The sequence below is a fragment of the Phyllostomus discolor genome, chromosome 13 (assembly GCF_004126475.2).
Source record: "Phyllostomus discolor isolate MPI-MPIP mPhyDis1 chromosome 13, mPhyDis1.pri.v3, whole genome shotgun sequence".
NCBI classification, from domain to species: domain Eukaryota; kingdom Metazoa; phylum Chordata; class Mammalia; order Chiroptera; family Phyllostomidae; genus Phyllostomus; species Phyllostomus discolor.
The window spans coordinates 42370056-42385777 of NC_040915.2; the positions used below are offsets into that span (position 1 = coordinate 42370056).

General features: G+C 62.9%; 1 protein-coding gene across 1 annotated transcript in view; it reads right to left on the bottom strand.

Moving 5' to 3' along the window:
- TMEM132C (transmembrane protein 132C) overlaps positions 1–15722 on the bottom strand; it is a 130065-nt gene that overhangs the window by 58749 nt on the left and 55594 nt on the right. The window contains exon 2 of the mRNA XM_036014931.1: positions 8383–9277. Within this exon, the coding sequence (XP_035870824.1) occupies positions 8383–9277 (895 nt within the window). The remainder of the gene's footprint in view (positions 1–8382; positions 9278–15722) is intronic.

The following is a 15722-nucleotide window of genomic DNA, read 5'->3' on the forward strand; positions in this document are numbered from 1 at the left end:
AGGCTGGCGTCGCTGGGTGGAGAGGGAAGGCGTCCCACCCTCGGGGTCACGGCCGTTGGCAGTCACTGACCGGCCAACGGGACGATCCGAGACACACGGACCACACCCCGGGACGCCGCGGGTGGGGTGCCTGGGAAAACCGCGCCCCCTCTGCCCGGCCTCCCTTCGCTCTGCAGTGCACTTCTGGGTATCGGACACGGCGAGGACTACTTGAGAAAGGCTCACTTTTGTCTTAATTTTCGTTCTTCCTACACATCACCACACTTTTAAGTCACCGTGTTTCACTGCTCGCTGAGGCGCCGGCCTGCCCACAGACCCCCAGCGCCCTCGGAGCCCCTCCAGGTCTGGTCTGCTTGGGGTGGAGGGATTGTGCACTTAGTAGGTGCCTCGTGAACGTTCACGGAAGGAGCCGACGAACCCGCGCATGGCTCGCGGCCCCACCCATCAGGAATACACTTGTTTGCTCATGAAGTCTCTCCCGGGGAACTTCTTTCCCATAAATCAATACCGTGTGCGCACACCCAGCGCGAGAGGCCTTCCCATTCCGGCGGGCGTCGCCGTGCGCTCTGGATGCTGTGTTTATTTTCTGCCGGGGAACGGTGGGTCGGATGACAAATGCGTGCCCCGGACGGCTGGAATGCGCGAGGAAGAAAAATGCCTGATTAATGAGACCCGGGACACACGCAGCCCCCCTTCCCCGTGGAGGGCGGAGGGTGGCGGGGGGGTGGCGGGGGTGGGCGGGCGACACACGCAAATTAACACGGAGGAAGGGGATCGATGTCCCGGGAACCCGGAGGCGCGGGGAGCCCGAGAGACGTCATAGGCACGTTTGTAGCCCTTCAGGCCCGTTCGTCTTTGTTTCCCTCGTTTCGGGGACCGGGACCGAACCCCACCCCATTCGTTCCCATTAATCGCCGCGTCCCCGTGACCCAGACAGAGGGTGGGACTGCGTAAACACAACGCTCTTCTCAGAGTGTTTCCTCCGAGAGGGACGAGGGACGGACGCCTCAGGAGCCCCGGACCCACCCTCCCCGCAGACGCAGATGCAGACGCGAGTGGCCAGCACCCGGCAGCCCCGGCAACGGGAAACTTCAGATCCGTCTTTGTCTCCAGTAAAAACCGTGCTCCACGGAGCCATGCATATGCATGCCCTCGGCTCCCCTCCCAACAAAAACAACAGGAGCGCGAGAGACAAGGAGAGAAAGAACCGAGCTCACTCAGCCGCAACAAAGGTTCGAAGGGCGAGATTTTGTGTTTGCAGACAGTGTATCTGTAAAAAAAAAAAAAATGAGAAAAAAGAAGAAGAAAAAGAAGGCCCAGCCACCAGAGTGGAAGCCGTGCCAGTGTCCACGCCACCAGGGCGTGAATCTCAGTCCCTTCCTCGTTGACGCCGGACCGGAGTGGCGGCCACCGCGTTCGCCGCCCGGGGCACCGCCCGTTTCTGGAGTGGATTCCTCCTGACCTCTCCAGGCACTCAGCTTCAGGCCTCATCTGTATGACATCAGCAGTTCGATGAGCTGGTCCTAATTTCCTTACACATATTAAAACAAATGACAATTCATAAAATAAAAGTCAGGTCTCCCCGTAGTAACTGGAATCGGGCAAGTGGCCAGGGGCCTGCTGACCGCACCTGGACCAGGTGTTCTCCACCTGGACGACGGGCATCTCAGTGACCTTTCACCTCCACACCACGGTCCTGTGAGGCGGCCCCACCTGCCAAGGGGTGGGGTGGTGGGGTGGGGGGCACAGCGCTGCCGAGACCCGGCCTGAGCTCAAAGCCTCGTCCTTGGTGAGTCTCCGCCTCCACTGGGAGCCGGGCTCAGCTCCCTGCTTATTCCAGACCTGGGACAAGCCCAGAGTCAGGGGGTCAGGGGTCAAGGTCAGCCTCCCCCCTCTATACACCCCCCGATGCTCCGTGCCAACCAGCATGGCAGCCAGCAGCCACATGTGGCTCTTTAAGTGAACATGGGTTACAATTAAACACAACTCAGACCTCCAGACCCCCATCTTGCCTGCCGCACCCAGGCGCCTTTGAACCAGCCCCCCCAGAGGCTGCCCCACGGCCCAGCGCGCCCCCCGGGCCGCCCCCGTCCCCACCCAGGTCCCTCGGGCCATGCCCGCCACACCCTGGGCTGCTTTCAGAAACTGGCTCGGACCACCCAGGCCCCCACGCCCCTCTCTGGGCACTCGGGGGTCCCCAAATCCTCCTGGGCACGGTGGCCATGTCATGGGAATGTTCCGGAATCCGCTGAGTACTACACTCTTCTCCGTTCTTGAGGAAGCTGCCTCTTCTCTGCCTGTGCACGGCGCACGCACCTCCGCCTCCCGGCAGAGCTGCCAGGAGGAAGCTTCCGGGCCCTTCGGCAGGAAGCTGCTCCTCGGTCCCCCTCGCTGGCCACACGGCCGGCCGAGAAGACACCTGCTGAGTTGGGACGCTGGGCGGAGCCTGTGCTCCCAGGTGCCCAGCCCGGGAAGAGGCACCTCCCCCCGCCACCGCCCTGGGGGCACGGCCCTCCCCGCCTCCCTAATGGGACCGTGATAACATCCACCGAGAGTGAGATTTCATGCTGGCTCGGGGCCAGATGGAGAAGTCCTCCTAATTCGCCGCGAACAGGCCCGGAGCCCGGACTAATGAGCATCTCTCTGGTCCGGCTCTAGCGGCAAAACAGGTTAACGCGATTACCTGGGGGCAGCGAGACGGGAGCCCACTCAGCTCCCAGCCTTGGATGGATGCGGGGAAGGAAAGGCAAATCCTCCAGGGGTCAGGAGAGCACTTAAGGGAGCCGGGGAGGGGGAGGGGGAGGGGGGGAGGGGGAGACAGCAGGGAACAGAGCGCCCCTCTCTCCCCCAGAGCAGCCACAAGTCGGCTCCAAGCACTGAAGCAGGAAAGTGAGCCTACTTTTCAGACCTTCTGGTGTCTGAGAGAACACAGAAAACCAGGCTCTTAAATAAAATGTGTTAGTGCTCGCAATACTGCACGGGCCCCACAAACCACGTCCTCAGGGCACCACGCCCCAAGCCGGGCACTGGGACCAGCCAGCCCCTGGTGCCACCAGAGGGAGCCGGAGTTGGGGCTCCGGAGCCCCCGGTCTGACCCTGGCAGCCCCGGGTAAGAGCCACCGACAAGAGGGTGTATTCTGTGTTGTCATTTTTTTTTAAAGATTTTATTTATTTACTTTTAGACAGAGGGGAAGGGAGGGAGAAAGAGAGGGAAAGAAACATCCATGTGTGGTTGCTTCTCCTGCGCCCCCTACTGGAGACCTGGCCTGAAACCCAGGCATGTGCCCTGGCTGGGAATCGAACCGGCGGACCTTTGGTTCAAAGGCTGGCACTCAGTCCACTGAGCCACCCAGCCAGGGTGCATTCTGTGTGTTAAAGATCCCTCTGATGACCTCCCAGGAAGCGCAGCTTTCTTCAGGACAGTGCGTCCACAGTGACCTCGAACACAGAGCGACACGCCAGTGGATGCTGGTGTTCGGGGTAAATGTGAGATGCGGTCTCCACCGTCTCCCACGCATTGTTCCCACCGTGGGTCCGCCCCGAGTGACGGCCCCTTCCAGGTCTGAGGATGCTCTTGAGATCAGGTGGCGGGGGAAGAAAGGCCGGTTGACGCACCTTGGAGGCGGTAAGGTCACGGAGAACCTTCCTGAGAACACGGGTCCCACCCTGGAGGGAACAGGGGCCGAGGGGACTCCGCCACGGGGGCAGTGGGGTCGCTGGGCTGAACCAGGGAGACGGCTGGAGGCTGGGCCTTCGCATCCCAGCCCGCCACCTCCTCCCTCCTACACACACCCCCACCCCGAGCACCTCGCCGGCCGCACTGCAGGGCCCCTCCTGCCGCGGGGAGGCTGCGCCCAGCGGGCCCTGGGGACGGCACAAAGGACCAAGGACACTAAAAATCACACTCTCCAGGAACACAGGCTGCGGGAGATGCAGGAAACAGTGAGTGTCCGAGACTGGGTTGGAACCAGGGGGTGCAATCGGAATGCTTTTGAAAACAGCAACGCTTGCTTTGCCCTCTCCTGGAGTTTTGAATCAATTAATAGCACTCAGGGCTGCAAGACATTAATGGTTCGAATTCCCGACACTGAGGCACCCTGGAGGAGCGGCGTGGCCCCCAATCGAGCAGCAACAGCAGACGGGCGCTTCCCAACCCCAGCGTGCCGGAACCCTGCGCCCTCCCCGCCATCCTCGCTCAGCCCCCCGCGGCCCGCCCCAGAAAGGTCCAGGGGCCGAGGGGCTGTGCGTCCCAGGCGCCTCCCTCCCGATGCCTGCGTTGAACTGTTTGCAGCAGACGAAGCTGGGATCTGGGGACACGGAAACGAAGGGGACTCGTAAATGGGTTGAAGAGTGCGGCATGGGGGTGGTGGGCTCCACCGGCCTCCTCCTCCCACACAGCTGGAGCCGACTGCTCCGGGAGGCGGTCCCCCACACCCCCCCACAGTCGGATGGTGCTCCCGTGGCCGGGAAGCGGCTGCCTGGCAACCGGGACGTGTGCGGTGGGGAGCGGGAGGAGGGGCGCAGGGCAGAGACCAGACGTCTCCCCTTCCTCCCCAGCAGAAGGAAAACGGTTTCTCTCCTCGGTTCCGGAAGAATCCCTTCAAAGGGACGATCTGACGAGAAGGAAGGCAAACCTCTCCTTCGGAGACACGCGGCGGGGAAAGGAGCATGGGACGGAGGGCGGGAAAATGAATTTCCAGAACCTTCCAAATTAGCTCCCAGGCTGCAGTCCAGGCAAACTCGATGGCTCCTTAGGGTTCTGTCCGGATGACCAGTCTGGGGACAGTCGGGTCACTCCTGTGGGCCGCGCTTGACCCTCCGGGCAGCGGTGGCCGGGGTGGAAACCAGGAGGCAGGGATGAGCCAGAGCCCTGGAAATTGCCTTCAGGGGCCTCTCCTGTCCTCGGACACGGAGGGAGGAGGGGAGAAGCGCCTGCTTCCGGAGGCAGCGTCCAAGCGGGGCCCAGAGTTCTGCGCCGGGTCACCAGACACCGGTCGTGCGAGGGACCACTGAGTGCGCGTCACCTCGGGGCGGCATCGCCGGGTGTGGCGGGAAGAGACCCTTCACGACCCTCTCAGCATCCCTAACGACCGTCACGGGGCTGCAGGGCTGCTGGTCGGTCACCACAGGAGGCTGCATCCTCGTCTCAGGGAATGACCACACATCAGGCGGCCTTCGAACGGAGTGTCCGCTGCAGCTTCGTGCCCCGGGGGAGAGAGGGACGTTCCTGGAAACGACCTTATCGGGGCGGGGGGGGCTCGGGCCGTGTAGACGGCAGGGACCTATACAAGGTCCCGGCTCACTCCGGCCGCCGCAGCTGGGTAGCAGGCCGCAGGGCCGGGCGGCCACAGAGGGTGTCCGCGGGTTTCACGGCCCGGAGACATCTTTGGAGGACTGTCCACGGGCCCCCTCGCAAGTTCCCCAGGGGTCAGGTTCCGGGGACGGGCCACACCGGCTCCTGCCGGGAACTGACCGGCAGCCGTGCACGGAGGCCGCCGTGTGTCAGGGAGGAGAGATCGGTGCTCCCCGAGCCGCCGGGGGCCTGGCACAGAGGCCGCTACCGTGGCCGCATCTGCGGACATGCCCTGTGGTGGCGTGCTGAGTGATTTTCCCTTAAAACACTCCCATTAAAAGTGAAGGCCGTGGCCAGCTCGCTCAGTTGGGTAGAGCATGGTCCCAAGACACCGAGGTTACAGGTTCGATCCCCGGTCAGGGCACGTACAAGAAGCAACCAGTGAATACGTAAGTAAGTGGAGCAACACATTGATCTCTCTCTCTCTCAAAATTAACACACGGAAAAATTAAAAGTTAAAATTAATTAAATGACAATGAAACCCACTCTCTGAAAGGGGGGACCCACTTCTCCCAGTGCGCCCCCGCCACAGTCCCGGCAGCTGCCCTCCCTGCACACCCGACACCGGGAGGCAGCACCACTGCCCCCCTGGCCCCCCCGCCGCTTCTCCCTCTGTCCCCCGGACTGTGGCCCGCAGCAGGGGGCTCGGACGGCTGAGGCAGGGCTGCTGCCCGCACGGCGCTCAGCGGCGCCGGCCCAGAACCTCGGGGCCTCTGCGCTCCGGAAGCTCGGGTCGTTCCAAAGCACGTGTTTCCTCTTGGAACAGAGCCACGGCTCGGCGAGAATTGACGCAGCCCCGAGCACAAGCTGCGTGGCTGCTGTTTCACGTGGCACAGTGTCTTGGGACCATGACAGTGTGCATCAGAGCTCACAGAAAGCTACATTGTAGCAACAGCCTTCCAGAAAGCACTGTTGGGTGCCCGACACGCGGGGGCACCTTGCACCCGGACGAACGCTGGCCCACGGCGTCCTCCCGCCCCTGGGCCAGTGGCTGCTGCGACAGTCTCGGCATCTGGTGTGGCGATGGGGACACGGGGGCCCACGGGGGCCCACGGGGGTCAGGTGAGCTGCCTGCAGTCCCTGGCCAGACTGCGGAACCAGAGCCGCTGGGGGCGGGCGGTGTGGCCCCCGTGTGCTTGTCTGTGTGACGGAAACTACAGAGGAACAGCGATTCCCTCCAACGCACCGGGTCCGCGTGCCCGGCTGAAGCACCGTAGACACGGCGGCGCGGCGGCTGGTTCGTCCACACGCACCCCGTGGGGGCGGAGCCCGCGCGTCTGCAGAGGAAGTCCCGGACGAGGGCGGACGGGAAGGTCGCCGGGACTCCGGAGTTCTCCGACGCGATGGCTGTGCCCCTGGTCCCCAGTTCTCCGGCTTTCCTTCCCCGTCCAGGGCCGGCCTCTTCGTTTAGGGACGGGATGACGTGGACCCAAGAGTGCGGAGCGGAGGGACAGAGTGGGGACAGAAAGACTCTCCGGACCAGCGCGTTTCCCATCGAGGCAGGAGGAAGAAACCCCGGCTCCCTCATCCAAACGGTCGCAGGTTCGATCCCCGGACCAGACGGGGCCCATACGAGAACCCACTGGTGAGCGCGTCGGTGAGTGGGACGGCAAATCGTGGGGCTGTAAAGCAAAGACACTCTGAGAAAGTCGCCGGCACGCCGACTGGGAGCTGACCCCCTGGCACACAGCACTGGGGGACGGGGGGCGGGCTGACCACCAGGGCTGAGGATGCCCACAGGAGGGGCGACCTGACCTCTTCCAGAGGAGGTGGGGTTTCATAAGGCTGTCAAACGTGATGCTGTAACCCCCCCCCCCCCCCGCAGCACACCCCGAACACACCGTGCAGGGGGGGGGGTCGGCTGCAGGCAGGCCGTTCAACCGTGAAAACTCGGACGCTGCCGACAACCGGCCGTTCTGGGAGAACGCCCGGAATCCTTGGGAACGAGACGAGACACGCCCGGAGGAACCCACGGTCCCCCCCCCACCCTTCGAGGAACAGTGAAGCCTTCAGCAGACTGTGCTCACGGCCACGACACGGGGCGCCCCCCGAAACCGCGGCCCGCCACCCCCAGCCGTCGGGCTCTGCCGCCGAGATGTGCCCGAGCGAGCAGCCCCTCCTCCCGGGATTGATTTTTATTCTAACGAGCACCGAGCGCAGCTGCGATCCTAACCTAAGTCCCTCTTAACGATACCAGGAAAAAAACCAAAACGCACTGACTTCTATCGCCTTTATCTTTGGAACAAATCTCAATCAAATACTCTCTTCCGTGATGATGAGAGTCTGGTCCCCACTTAAGAGGATTTGCTCCACACGGCTCCCCCGCCCCCCATATAGACGACTCTCAGACAGGAGGCCTTCCGCCCCGAATGCCAGGCTCAGCCGCCGTGGGGACGGCAGGGCCGCGCCCCGGAAACGCCGAGCAGTCTGCTGAGCCGGCGGCACCGGCGGCAGGCGGGCTCCTCCGTTGTCCATGAGTTTTTGTTTCTTTTTCTCTCGTTACGAGATGGGATACCCCTGCCGGACAACTGTCTGTCGGGCAGGCTCCTTAGATCACTGCCAAACTACCCTCCCGAACCTGGGTCTTCCCCGCCGCCCACCCACCCACCCACGCGGCAGAAGGGGCTTGTGCTGCAGACTCACCCGGCGCGAGAGGCCACACTGCGTGCACGTCAGCTCGGAGCCCCGCCCCCCACGGGCTTTCCCTCCCCCACTCGGGGTCTGCGCGTCTTCCAGACCCTTCAGAGCTCGAGAAAACCCACAGCCCTCTGCAGTCCGAGGGTAACTCAAGTTCGAAAGAGAGCGGTTAGTTTCGTCTCTCCTCTCTTGGGCCCGGCGCCTGCCCTCTCCCCCCACGCCCAGCACACAGGTGAGCCTGTGGGCAGGTGAAGGATTGGCTTCCACCTGAAGGAGGCGGGTCCCTGAAGGTTGGGACCCTGGACCGCTCTGGAACAGACACCCCCAAGCACCCAGTCCCACCGTCCCGCACGGGGCGGCCAGGCCTCCCGTGGGCCACTCTGGGCACCTACCTCAAGATGAAGAGGTCCACGGTGGCGTTGCCGGCGACGGTGACGTAGGCCGTGACCACGTCCCCTGGTCTGACCTGACGGGAGGGCAGCCAGACGGCCACGTTGCCATCCAGACGCAGCTCACTGAGCTGGTGGTCGCTGCTGTCCGGGGCCTGGCAGAGGCCCACGGCGCCGACCCTCTGCAGGTGGGACAGGCTGTCCCCCAGGCCGCCCTTCCCGGGGCGGATGGCATTGCCCTTCCCGGCGTCCCCGCTGGCGCAGTCCCCGGGCTCCTCGCCCGCGTGCACGGCGTAGTACAGCTCCACCGTGCTGCCCTCGGCCGCCGGCCCCGGCTTCCTCCGGCCGGCCACCACCGCGGGGGCGCCGAACCAGCCGGCCGGCAGCCGCAGCTCGGCCACGCACAGCCCCAGCTCGCCGCTTGGCCGGCAGCCGCCCCGCACGGCCCGCGTCTCCCGGAAGGCGAACACCCTCAGGCAGGGCAGCTGCTCCGCGGGGCTGCCCTCGGCCCAGTCGCGGCCCACGACGTGGAACAGGACCTGCACGGTGGGCCGGGCCGGGTAGATCCTGTCCTGCAGCACGTGGGCCTTCAGCGTCCAGCCGAAACCCAGCTGATCGGCGGGGCCCAGTGAGTTGGAGGCCGACGTCCAGTCCAGCGGCACGGCCTTCTCCACGGAGAAGGGCCCATAGCTGGCGCTCAGCCGCGGCGGCCCCCGGGCGCGGTAGGTGAAGAAGGACTCCGCCCTGGCACGCAGGCTGCAGTTGCGCGAGGGGTCCCGGCGGGCCTCCTGCAGGAAGAAGGCGGTCTCGGCCCCTAGGACGCGGTAGCTCACGGGCAGGTAGGGGGGCAGCGAGGAGAACTGCTGGCCGCCGTCGGGGGCCCCGCGGCCCTCGGTCACTGCAGGGGGCAGAGAAAGACAGAGAGAGAGGGGAGGTGACCGCTGGGCTCCTTAGAAGTCTGGGGTCCGCCAGCAGGCTAGAAAGGAGCACACGCTTTCTGGTATGCAGGTGCCTATAGCTCTCGTGATCCCTCTGGAGCCAGCCGAGAAGGGGCTCTGCATGCCCCCCAAACCTCGCACGTCGTGTGTTAGGGGGACACCTGGGGAACTGAGATTTCTGAAATTGCACGCCGGTGATTTTGCACGGTTTGACCGAAGAGAACCGGGCAAGGTTCCGATGGGCGTGCGGTGAATGTGTTCGTTCACACATTGCAGCCGAACACCCTTCTGACGGCGCAGGGTCCGCAAGCAGACCGAGGGGCCGGAACGGTCCCTCACTAAAGCCACGTGCCCCTGGGAGTTTCGTGGGCGAGTAAACGGCGCTGGGACCATCGGCCGTTTGGGGGAAAGACCGCCCACGAACTTGGACCCACACCGTGCACCGCACCCGACAACACCCTTCAGACGGGTCCGCGGGCTCCCGGTGGGCGAGCGAGCAAGCTCCGGGCTCTCTGTGCCGAAAGACGGACGGCTCCTTCCCAGCCCGGGCGCGGGAAAAGCTTCTAAGTGTGACTCCACCGCCAAACGCAATTTAAAAACGGCAAATTGGCCTGTAAGAATTTTTTAAAATGTCTTTCACAGAGCTGAAAGATACACAAGGTATCATCAAGTCGGAAGAAAAACAGCCCGTTAGGAGACGGCACAAGCTGCTGACGTGCGCCGTCCACCCCAGCCCGCAGGCGGGTCCACGGCCGCCCACCGGATGTCGGGGGGTCGCCAGGAGTGGGAACCATGTTTGACCCCAGGGGTGCCTGGGGGTCCAGCTTCCCCTTACACACGGAGGGACAGGCGGTACCAAGGCCCCACGCCCCTGGAGCAGGAGCAGGAGGAGCCCCCCAGCAGCCCACCTCGCTCAGCGACCGGCGTGACCTTCTGGGGCCATTGAGCTTGACGCCCCCCACCCCCACCAGGAACTTCCGGGACGGGAAGTCGATGGACGCTGGGGGCGGAGGTCAGGGCCAAGGCAGGAAAGACCCCAACTCGCCTTCCTCCGCCCCTGTCCGCCACAGACCCCGACGGCAGTGCAGCCAGCGGGGTCCTTGCCGTTGGCACGGTGTCCTCGCTGAAGAGCTCCTGTGAGCTGGTGTGTCCCCCGTTGGGGGTCCCACCAAGGGAGGACCCCCCCACACCCCGAGGGCACAGGGGTCAGTGTGTCCCTGGGCTGCGTCTGCAAGAGCCCAAAAAAGCCCGTCACCTTGCCCTTGCCTTGCGAGACCTGAAACCCACACTGGAGACCCAACCGGTCACGGACCACGAGGACGCACCCCCCACCCCGCCCGAGGCCCACGAGGCCCAGTGGCAGGCGGGCAGCCCCGTGCACCTCTCCCCTGGGCGGTCCCCCGATCCTGCCTCAGGGACGCCGGCCGGCCGCAGGATCAGAGCTGTCTGTCCGGCTGCAGCCAAAGGGATGCGGGCGGGCACAGCGGCTTTTCAACGACGAGACACTCACCCCCAGTCTCTGCCCGGAGGCCCTGCCCCGAGGTCCTGCCCCGGCACTGCATCCCAGAAGGGGCCCGGCCGCAAAGCCCTGAGACAGTCACTCACGATTTAAGCAACTTGTCATACTTTGCAAAAACCAACGGACTAATTGCCACATGAGATGCTTTTCTCCCTACGTCTTCGTCCCTCTCCCCGAAAGCTCTTAAGTCTTGGCGTGCAGAGACCCAGAGCCTCGTTCCCTGGGGGAGAGCTGTGGGCGAGGGCTCTCTGGAGGAACAGAGAGAGAAAGCTAGGGTCCCTCTGTGCGGGGAACACTCCATCCCGGGGGCGTTCCTCAACGTGCTTTCTCATCCCGCTCTGCCTGCACGGTCGGCTTCCTTCCTGCTGCTTTCTTGTCTGTTTCCAAGAGGGAAGAAAGATGCCTACGGAACAATCGCTTGCTTTGAAGCAGAAGTGGGGTTTGTTTCCTGCACAGTAAAGCCGGACGGGCCTGCTGGTTCCTCTCTGGAGTCTCCCGTCACTCGAGCAGGCTGGTCTCCACCCTTCCCAGGAAGCAACGGGTGCCCAGGTCACACTTGCTGGCTGAACCCAGTTCTGAGGTTTTCCAGTTCGAGGGAGAGCTAATTTGAGCTAGAAGGGGCAGGCATTACCAAGAAGACAGTGGGGTCTGGGGCAGAGGTTCTGGACACGAAGTTTGACCACAGAGAGATCTAGGGTTGGTCTACGCAACAGCCGTGTGATGTCGGGCAAGTACGTGCCTTCTTGGAGCTTCAGGTTCCGTGGACGGATGATGGATGGATGGATGGATGGATGGATGATCAGTGGATGAATGAATAAATGATCGATGGATGAACAAATAGATGATACATGGATAAATAAATGGGTGATTGGTGGGTGGATGGATACATACATGAATGATGGATGAATAAATGATCAATGAATGGATGGATGATAGACAGGTGAGTGGATGGATGAATGGATGGATGGTGGATGGATGGTGGATGATGGATGGATGGATGGATGATGGATGGATGACGGATGGATGATGGATGGTGGATGGATGATGGATGGATGGATGGATGACAGACAGGTGAGTGGATGGATGAATGATGGGTGGATGGATGGTGGATGATGGATGGATGGATGATGGATGATGGATGGATGATGGATGGTGGATGATGGATGGATGGATGGATGGATGATGGATGGAGGATGGATGGATGGATGGATGATGGATGGATGATGGGTGGATGGATGGACACATATGCAGACAGAGTGGTAGCGAGGCAGCCAGCGCTGGACATCCAGGATACGACAGCAGCTTTGTGGAGCAAGGACAGAACGGTCCTGTTTCTCCCCCTCCCCCCACACCCCTGGTGTGTCCCTTCACAGTCCTCCCTTCAGCAGAAAGAGCCCTCGGACTCCCTCCTTGAACACAGGCTGGCCTCGTAATTTGCTTCGGCAGACAGAACATGGCAGGAGTGCCGACGGGCTGGTCCCAAGCCTGCTCTCCAGGGGCCGCCCCGCACTCTCCCACGACCTCTCCCGTGGGCTCCTGCCATCCCCAGAGAGAACCGGCCCGGGCCAGCCTCCTGGGCACGGGGAGCACACAGCGGAGGGGGGCGGAGCTCTCCCGGCCTGCTGCTCGGTGAGCCTCCAGGGTTCCGCACCTCATCCGCGTTCCTCCAACACCAGTCCCGTGGCTGCTCACGGGGACGGCTCTCCGGGGGCCGCTCGGGGCCCCTCTGCACCCCCACCTTCCACAGCACTGCGTGTGTCACCTGTACTCGCCCCGAGTGTTGGGGAGCCCCAAGCGGGCAGCTGCAGGAAGCAGAGGGAGTGCGCTGTCCTTGTCCCCCGACAACTCATCGCCCGACTACGGGGAGGCGTTCTCGGGGGTCACGGTGCAGCAAGCACCGACGAACATCCGCCCGCTCACTGGGCTCCACCGGCTCCCACCACGTCTCCCGGAAAGACAGGATTGCCGGGTAACTGTTATTGATCCGGAAAAGTCCAATTCTGGTTCCCTAAGGCCCCGGGAGAGGGGGCCAGGGTGCCCGCTGACGGCTGTCCCTTCCCATTGGCCACCAGCCGACAGCAGGCTCCTCTGCCGTCTCCCTGCCGCGAGTCCACTGTCCTTATCGGAGCTGCTGTCGGGGGCGGGGACACTGCATCCTCCATCAGCGGCTCCTCCGGGAGCCCGACGGTGCAGCCGCTGCCGGAGACGGAGATTTCGGGATTGCAAGATAGTGCACCCAGGAGCCGTCTCCTCGGTGCCTCTTAGCAGCCAGACAGAGTGACACAGGGGACTGACCCTTCCAGCCAAGGGCGTGCGCCACCACCGTCACGAAGCTCCTTTGGGGTGTGTGCCCAGGATGGGGCTCAGGGCTGGTCCTCCCTGAGCTGGGGCAGGAAGGAAGGGGCAGACAGGGCAGCAAGCGGCCTGGGGAAAGGGCTTGGGGGCCTGGGAGCCTGAGCAGGGGGTCGGTGGGAGGCGGGTAACGGGGGCCCTGGGCTGTGTGGGGAGGGAGTCGGCCTCAGGGGGCTGGGCCGGGGCCGGCCTTGCCCTAAACGGGGTCAGCAGTACGTGCCCAGGAAGGCCCTGATGGAAACAGGAGGTCCCGCTTCCCTCTTCAACTGGATACAATAACACTTCCCTCTTCAACTGGATACAATAACACTTCCCTCTTCAACTGGATACAATCACGCTTCCCTCTTCAACTGGATACAATCACGTTTCCCTCTTCAACTGGATACAATAACGCTTTCCACTTCAACTGGATACAATAAAAACAAACACTCCTGGAGCAATGTGGACACATTCGCAAGGGTGCTGTGTCGGGATGCTATGTCGGGGTGCTGTGTCAGGGTGCTGTGTTGGGGTGCCGGGGGGCTTTCCCAAAGAACAGCCAAGCCCAGGGTTCTCAGCGAAGGGTGACTCTGCCCCCCGGAGATGTCCCCCGGGACCGTCTGGAGACACTCGTGAGCCTCACAAGTGGGGGAGGGGGACCCCAGACATCCACAGGGCACAGGTCACTGAGACAGCTGACACCCCGCAGCACCCAGGACGGGGCCCACCACCAGGAGGTGTCCCCCCGCCCCCGAGCGTCAGAGGGGCCTGGGGGTTTGTCAGAGGCACAGCAGCCACAGAGGAGGGGCTCTGACCAAACTGCAGGGCCCAGGAGCCGGGGTGTGTCACTGCAGTTCAGGGTGACCCTGCATCAGGCAAAGGCGGAAGGGAGAAGAGGCGGAGCCACAGAAAGGGGGCGTCCGGCCACCTATGAGGACGCGGATGGGCCTCGGGGGCTTCGTGCTGAGCGAGTCGCGTCCGACGGGGAAGGACGAGAGCGACGTGGTCTCCCGCGCACGTGGGCTGTGAGACAGAGCAGCAAACACACACACACACACACTCACACTCACAGACGCAGACAGAACGCCGGTCACCGGAGGGGAGGGGCTGGGGAGGTCAGAGGGCATGGAGGGGCCCTGTAACCCACGGTGACAGGAGGAGGCCCCCTGCAGGTGGTGAGCGCCGACGCCGTGGTCAGCGGGCGCGTCACGGGACGGTGCGTGTGCAGCTCCGGTCCCGTGTTTAATCGACGCCGCCCCAAGACACTTAATAAAATACAATGAATCCACGTCTCCAACCAGCTAGGTAAGGTTTTCCTGTGTGCTGGGGTGTTTATTAATATTTATTTACTTTTACAAACACCTTAAACTCACTAAGCTTCAGAACCCTCATCTTTATCCTGGAAATCACACCAATACCACCTCCAGTACAGCCAGAAGCAAAAGAGACCCAGCAGGTGGGCAACGCCGTGCCCAGTAATTGAGAGACATTCCTGTCCCTCTGGTAACAATGACAACAACAATAATAAATAACCATAGTAATAATCACAATAATAATAAATGCTAATGACCATACAAATAATGGTAATAATAATACTATATGCATATATTACTTACCTACTTACAATACTCATTATTACTCCCATTATTTTAATGGTGCTACTATGTCATCACTGAAAGTTTTCAAGGGCACGGGAACGTGAAACGTGGGTGCTGCCCACGACCCGTGGAAAAAATCGGGTGGGAAAAGTCTGAACTGATGACTCGGGCCCCAGGTCCCAGGGGCACGTGCCGAGGGGGGGGTCTCGGTCCCATGTCCTCACGCCCCCAGTCTGCAGCATCCGCGCACGCCGGCCGGCCGAGTGCCTGAGAGGGTGCTCCCTCCCCCCGCCTGTGATTTATGAGCGCTCGCCAGGCGCGGCGCGCCTCTCTCTGCGAGAAGTGCCTCGTCGTTTCTTTTCCTTGGCGCTAGAGGCACCTTGATGAATGGGCGGTTTCACTTCAGCACCTCTCCTGAGCAAGCTGCCAGGCCCCCCGGCGGACCCCCCCGCCCCGGCGGACACTCCCCGGCGCGGCTTGCGGTCTCAGGGCGGTCACGAGCTCCATTAAAAGAGCAGGTAGTACGGGCGTCCCCTCTGAACCCTGGGTGGAGATGCCCCCCTTACCTGGGAGAACCCCCAAGTCTCCCTCAGGCCCCTGGAAAACGAGCCCGGCAGCCACGCCTTCCAAAGACACATTCTTGGAGTCGCCAAAATCTCAGACGCCATCGGCAGGAGAGCGGGGCCCGGGGTGGGCGCGCAGGGAAACACCCCTGGGGCCGAGCCGCGGCTCTAAAACGCCATGTTTCGAGGGCGCTGGGTCTGCGATTCCCGCCACGGAGCGTGGCACACAGCCCCCGTGGTGGCCACACGGCTGACCCCTGCACGCCCCCCTCCCCGCGGTGGGCTCTGGGCCCAAGTCCACAAGGGGCTCCCATGGGCCTTGGCAGGGTTGCCCCACCAGGGAGGGTCCCCCCACCAGGGAGAGTCCCCCCACCTATGAGGGGACATATGAGTT